Genomic DNA, 7,500 nt, shown 5'->3' with positions numbered 1-7,500 from the left:
AGAGATAGAGAGGGGGAGTAATGGTTAGACAGGCCTGCAGGTGCTGTTAGTGGCCCTCTCTCGACCGCTTTTGCCTTCTTTTTTTCTTTCTTTCGCTCTGCCACTCACTCACTGGGCAACCGGTGCAAAGGGGCAGAGGTGCACTGCACTGTCTAGAGAGATGGATGTGTTGCTCTTTCTATCCTTCGTTCTCTCTCTCTCTCTCTCTCACACACACACACTCACACTCACACACAGACAAAGACAGACACACACACACACACACACACACATTCTTTCTAAACTGAGTAGAAAGGCCATGGATGTTCACTTTGTGATGGATAGATAGATGAGTCTTTTGAAATGTGCATCTCTCTCTTTATCTCTCTATCACTCTTTCTCTCACACTCACACACACGCACACACACACACACACACACACACACACACACACACACACACACACACACACACACACACACACACACACACACACACCCTCACCTGAGCAGAAGGGCATAGGTGTGCTCCAGTGGCTGTTGAGCTGGCAGGTGCGCGAGAACTCGCCCTTGAGCTTGCGGCCGCCCGTGCAAGAGTAGCGCACCGTGGAGCCAAAGGTGAACTTGTCCCCGATCAGCAGCCCGTTGGGCGGAGAGCCCGGGTGCCCACAGTCCACCACTGTCCAGATCAAACAATGCACAAAACAGAAAACATTAAACATACAAATATAACAAACTAACAAACTGCCTGTTAGTCTATCTATCTATCTATCTATCTGCAAACACAAAACACAGCTAAAAGTATGGACTAGAATTCTCACATTTGTTCATTTCTTTTGGTGCATAGAGGCTGACATTCATGGGTGTGAGTTTAGGCTCATAAAAGTACATCAGACCGAACCATATGGGGATAATCTTAGAACATAGAACATTAGCATGGAACTCCACGCTCCCTCCAGTGGCCGCCCCCCCCCCCCCCCCCCGTGTAGTCACGCTCCTTCTAAGGTCTTGGAGTTGGACCAGGGCCCACTTCTCTGGAGCAAATTGACACTTCCCACCAACGGGGCGTATTGACAACACCTTGAATAAAAATATGCTGTGGATTAACCACCTGCTTTTGTACTCCAAGATGAAAAGTGCGGTGCTGTTATAACAGTTGTTCTAATTAGCAACCAGGGCCACTTCAGACAGTTCCAATGACCAGATAGATCAAAAAGACGAGGACAGCTGCTATGACAATGTGTAATTAAGTGACAAAGCATTTTTAAATGGTTTAGTGAAAATAAGGCTCTTAAACTTCACAGAACATTAATAAATAAACATATGGTGATCAGTGCACATACTGGTATTTCAACAACTTGGCCAAAAAATGAATGTGTTCCCAAGAGAAGCTGAACGGTTGCCATTTCAAAACGTTTCACACCGTCCTGCTACAATTTCCTGATTGAACGACATGTTTCGTCACACAACGATGCACAAGGATATGCAACAGGCTTTTGAAGTAGTTTTCTCTTGTTTGGTGTGTCAGAGGTGCTATCCTATCAGAAATGATGTGTACCCAAACTAGTTTTTTACCCATGAGCCAGCGGCCATTTTGGAAAACAAGCACAATGAATGAATGTCTACACATTTCACACACACAGAAAAAAAACCCCAGCACGATTTGTCTAGAGATTAATGGATGTTTGGAGGCTTTGCCCAGCAGTAACGGCAGGCTCCGTCATAGTTGAGGGACGCTCGTGTGGGCGACAGGCACAAAACTGTTGGGCACAGCTGGCATTGCTATGTCTGAGTGAGTTTGAATGGACGGAAGCTTCAGTTGGCGTTTTACAGGATGTGCGCCCGATCAAACAAGATACGGGGGGGGGGGGGGTAAACGATGGAGCTCAAACATGGCATCGCTAATTAATCTAACTGGAGCTGCATATTACACCTGTCCTGTAACTGATCCACACATCTCTAACAGCAGGTGGAAGAGGGGAGAAAGGGTCAAGCAGCTAATTGAGGCTCGATTAAAGGAGCGAGATGGTAATTAGTAATGAGATAAAATGAGATGAGAAGACAGGAGAAAAGACAAGGCATCAAAGAAAAAAAGGAGGAGAGAGGAGAAAACAGGAGAGACAGGGATATGTGGAAAAAGTGAGAAGAACTGAGGAAAAGAGATTTCAAGAGAAGAAAAGCACTAACTAAAGCAAACACTTTCAGAGATGAGAGGAGAGGCAGAGAAAACAAGGAGACAGGAATAGAAGAAATGAGAAAAGAAGAATAGAGTCGAGGAGAAAATGAAGAAAGATGAGGGTGAGGAAAGATAAACAAAGGAGAAGAGATGAGAGGAGAAGTGAGGAGAAAGAGAAGAGAAATAAATCAGGAAGACACAAAATAGTCCTGAAAGGGCAGAATAACTTCAGAAGAGACGGGTGAGAGGTTAACACAAAACAACAAGACGACGGGGACCAGGACAGAGGAGAAGAGCTAAAGGAGATTAATGTCCGGCAGTTAATGCAGGCAAACGTTGGGCTTCCATGCGGCGCTCACCGATGCACTCCGGCAGAGGCTTGTCCCACTGGCCCGTGGGCTGGCACATGAGCACGGGCGAGCCGAATAGGTAGTAACCCGGGTTGCAGTCGTAGAACACCACCGTGCCGAAGGTGAAGTTGCCGTGCTCGATCTTGCTCTGCCGGATGGAGTTGGCTGGGATGCCCGGGTCCGAACAGTTGACCACTGAACGTGCCGAACGATGGAGAGAGGGAAGAAAAATAAAAAGTTGGAGAGAGAGAGACAGGGAGAGAGAGACAAAGTGGATACAGGTGTTATTTGGCAATAGCATCGTCAGGCTGGTAGTACTTTATTGTTATTACTACACACTGATCATACTCTATTGCTACAGGCTAGTGGTACTCCATTGCTACTACTACACTACCACTGCAGCATGCTGTGCTTACCGTATAACTCACCAGAGCAGAGTAGTTCAATTATACTTAAGTCCGTACCTCCATACTTCACTGGATCTACTGTCATTGGAACATGACTCATAGCTCCCATGGCTTTGGTGACTGTTTTAATTATATGCACTATTATTATCTAAGGCAAATGAGCGGGAGTGGAAATGTAGTTTGTTAGAGTTGAATGTTCAGTGGGTTGAATCAGAAGCTAGCCAGCACAGGGCCGTGACTACTTGGCTTTAAGTGTATCTGGCAATCAATGCGGAACACGAGACCTGTTAAGCAAGCACCGCTGGGCTGATTTACACAAATTAGCACCTCTTCAATCAAGGTGGCTGCGAGCTAATTAGGGAATTAGCGTGCGGTGGCTAAGAATATCTGTATACTTTGGGAGCGGCTTGACAGAAACATGTCTCACCTCCTGGTTTAGCTAATGTGAACAATCATAGAGGTGTTAGATGCACTGTGTTCCAGGACTCATGAGTACATTTCCACATCGATTTCTAGCTCGACCCCCCCCCCACCCCAAACTTATCCCAGGAGTCCATGGTCCATGCAATATTAGCAGCCTTGTGTTCTGTTAGCACAACTCATGCATTCTTAGAATAGCCATGCTAGTTAGTGTTTGGAAAAGAACAGGAGTTAGTCTGAAATGGCTGCATTGTTATTTCCTCCATACAATCACACAAAGCAAGGCAATTCTGCTTATTTCAGTGTCTATTCTCCGCATGCAGAGGTCCCCTGTTGGTGAATGTGGCCAGGTGAGTGGCGGGCAGAACTTTCTAAAAACGCCCCCCCCCCTCCCTCCTCCTCCCTCCCTCATCCCTCTCTCCTTACCCCAGCAAACGAGTGCGAGAGGTGGCTTAAGCAGGTGGATGCTGGATGGGGCGGACAAGCTCCGTGTGAATAGAAGACTTAACTTTTTTCCCCACCTTTACACGTTGGTGGTGGATGGCTCCACTGCCGGTTGGCCTGGCACTGGGCGCGGGCCGGGCCCTCCATCACATAGCCCGTGTGGCAGGAGAAGCTCACCACGTCGTTCAGGTTGAAGCCGTTGCCCACCGTGCGACCGTAGATGGGGCTGCCCGGGTGGCCACAGCTGATAGCTACATGGGTGGAGGGCAGAGGATGACCATACAGTATGAGCATAAACAAGGTACTTCAATAGTTTTACTTCATCTTACATTGATACAAAAAGCCCCCTTCGCTCTCAATTTACTTAATGGTTTTTTTTCAGTTGTCTACTTTCTTCTATAAAGTGGTGCCTTAGAATGGGAAGATATGAAATGACTTCAATATACAAGTTTTCCCTCCATCCTCCCATGTGTTGCAACTGAAAGCACCCCCTGTTGGACTTGATGCAAACCCAGGCTGAGAGATCAGAGTGTTATACAGTTGTAATACTGCACACACAAAAATGCCTTTATGTGTCACATGATTTCTGACGTCTGCCACTCAAAGACCAAAGCCCCACATCAGATGTGCAGAACTATAATCTACTGTACTACTGCTACTCAGCTTTCAATCTCAGAACAAATTTGTTTTGCTAAACATTACACAGAGCAAGCAGCAAGCACTTTTTGCCTTCCTATGGCACTGCCCTTCAACATGCAACCCCTTAGAGCTCTCGGCTCTGGTTAGGGGTGTTTTTGTCATCTCCCCTCCTCCTCCTCTTCCTCCTCCTCTTCCTCCTCCTCAAGTGGCAAGAGTGTAAGTCAAGAGCTGCATCCACCAAGTGCCTAATAGCTAGGGATGGTCCTCCTGCTGACGGCCCTATTTGTGTTCAACTGCGGGAAGTAATTGTCCAGTCATGTGAGGGTGACGGTGGGCGTGAGAGTGGTCACTCCAGCCTAGACGGGCATCCAGTCAACATATTAGTGGGTGGACGGGAGCCACGACGTCTGGTGTGTGTGTGTATCTGAGTTTGTGTTTGTACATGTGTGTATGTGTGTGTGTGTGTGTGTGTGTGTGTGTGTGTGTGTGTGTGTGTGTGTGTGTGTGTGTGTGTGTGAGCGCATAAGGGCCAAATGCTATTGACAGACAGGATGAAGGTGCTGTCGAAGCGTCTCACTGTGACCCAAATGCCAAGGCACTTATTTACTCTCCTGTCGGGGTCGGGCCCTTTTTTGAAAATCAAAAGACGCGACTAAAAACGGCGGGGTCAATAAAAACCCACTTGGCAAACTCCACAAGCCTCCCCTTCAGACTTTACAGTGTGCTTCAACAGAGTGCTGCGCCGCATTCATCAAGCCGCAATCTGGCTGTTTGTTTGAGGAAGTTGATAAGAAATGAGGCATGCGGACAAAGGCAGCACAGTGGCTGGAGTTTATTGGGCTCTGTAGGGCGATAGCTGGGAGGGAGCACACGGCTGTGGTGATAGACAATGACACAGAGAGGCTCGCTGTCTTGTTGTCTGGTTATGAAGTTGTGTGACAAATGCAGACACACACACACACACACACACACACACACACAGACACAGACACAGACACAGACACACACACACACACACACACACACACACACAGACACACAAACACACACAGTCACACACAGTCACACACAGACACACACACACACACACACACACACATGCAGACACACACACATAAAAACAAACTTTAAGGTAACTTAGATGAGTGAACTTCTAAGCTTGGGAAAAGTTTGGACAGCCACAGAGACCATGTGTCTGGCAAAAAACGATATAGATAAGCACCTTCACCCTTTCTGGCTCACAGGGAAATGCACACACACACACACTTACAAAAATATACTATACACAAACATACAGATGCATCACACAAAATCACACACACTTTTAGAAATGAAAAAGTGTCTAGAGCATCTAAGCCTAAACACACACACACACACACACACACACACACACACACACACACACACACACACACACACACACACACACACAACCTTGATTCTGCAAGGCCTAACACCACTGACTGCTGCTGCCAACAGCGTGGGCCCTCTCCCCAGTGCTGGGAGTGTGGGAGAGGGAATTTGACAGGCCTGCTCTGGTTCTAGCTGTAGCCTCCACCTGCACCAGCAGCAGCAGCAGGAGGAGGAGGAGGAGGAGGAGGAGGAGGAGGAGGAGGAGGAGGTGGGAGAGGGGAGGCACGAGCCCAGAGCCCTACACCCAGAACTGGCTGTGTCCTCAGCCAAGGGCCCTTACCGCCTTCTCCAGCCCTCTCGGAGTGGTGGAGGCAAGGACCTCTCACCGCCGCCGGGCAAAAAACATCACTTTGTTTATCTTCGTCTCATGATACCTCTGCTCCCTCTATCTCTCTCTTTCTCTCTCACACACACACTCTTCTTCTCATCTCTCTTTTCCTCTCTCTCACACACTCTCTCTCTAACACACACTCTCTTCTTCTTTTCCTCTCTCTTTCTCTCTCTCTCTCTCTCTCTCACACTCTCTCTCTAACACACTCTCTCTCCTTCTTTTCATCTCTCTCTCTCTCTCTCTCTCTTCGCTTGTGAGCTCAAGCACGTTTGGTTCCTCATCTCCCCTCGCAGCCGCTCTCATAAACAATGCGAGTCATTTACATAATTACAGATGTAATTTGTTTCTCTTTGCACTGAAGCAATTTCCCACACATCTGAGGGACGAGCAGAACCAGAATTTAAAACTGAATCATGGCCCTGTTAAATAAGCTGAATGCTATCATATACCACAGCATGCTCACACACACACACTCTCTCTCTTTCTCTCACACACACACACACACACACACACACACACACACACACGCACATGCACACAAAGAGGGACCACACCTACAGTAAGTACACACGCGCACACACACACACACACACACACACACACACACACACACACACACACACACACACACACACACACACACACACACACACACACACACACAAGAAAGTGTCCTCTAAGCCTCCACATCCACAAAACTGAGAAGTACACAAGGACAACATGGTGGGTTGCACAAGTCAGTAAGTCTGCATCTAAACAAAGTTGTTCCCACGGCGAGAACAAATCAAAAGAACAAATCAGACGCTCAACTTTAAAAAATGTTGACAAATTCCGTGGAGTAGTCAGACGGCAGGCAGAGAGACAGGAAGTCAAGTGTTTTGTTTTCCGTCCAAATCCCGGTGCGGCGGCTGTTTGGCTGCTGGATTACCGGTAAGGCCTGATTTCGCCGATGCAACGATCGGTACGTAGCCCCTCAGACAGAAGAAGGATTTAGTCTGTTTCAAACCCCCTCAGCTGAAAAGATAAGGCATTTTTCCAAAAAAAAAAACTCTGGGCCATAACACCAAATAGCTCAGAGACTACCTTGGACGCCCAGTAATTTGCACCTAAGTGCTACCTGGGCTCAGAAGGCTTAGCATGATGTTTTTGTTACTTAGCAAAAAAGGAGAGAGAAATCATAACAACAATACACCCCATGGTCTTGAGCAGCAGAAAATGCTGCTAACGTTTTCCATTTGTGTTCTTTTGACCCCACAAAGAGGGTGGGTGAGTGCCAACTACACAACTTACTGCCAAAGGCACAAATGGTTTTCTTGGATGGCAGCCTTGGCAATACTATCCC

General features: G+C 47.5%; 1 protein-coding gene across 1 annotated transcript in view; it reads right to left on the bottom strand.

Annotated features, from left to right (window-relative positions):
- The window catches only part of csmd3b (CUB and Sushi multiple domains 3b), a 390,727-nt gene that overhangs the window by 51,126 nt on the left and 332,101 nt on the right, over positions 1-7,500 (bottom strand). The window contains exons 54-56 of the mRNA XM_076302106.1: positions 3,853-4,026; positions 2,514-2,699; positions 484-657 (exon numbers count right to left, since the gene is read on the bottom strand). Of these exons, the coding sequence (XP_076158221.1) occupies positions 484-657; positions 2,514-2,699; positions 3,853-4,026 (534 nt within the window). The remainder of the gene's footprint in view (positions 1-483; positions 658-2,513; positions 2,700-3,852; positions 4,027-7,500) is intronic.

Source organism: Alosa pseudoharengus, unplaced genomic scaffold (assembly GCF_046254945.1).
Source record: "Alosa pseudoharengus isolate Yale_2024_CS ecotype anadromous, Long Island Sound unplaced genomic scaffold, YU_APseudo_1.1 YU_APseudo_1.1_scf_23, whole genome shotgun sequence".
NCBI lineage: Eukaryota > Metazoa > Chordata > Actinopteri > Clupeiformes > Clupeidae > Alosa > Alosa pseudoharengus.
Note: the sequence above shows the minus strand (reverse complement) of the source record. Positions and strands in the feature narration are given on the sequence as shown.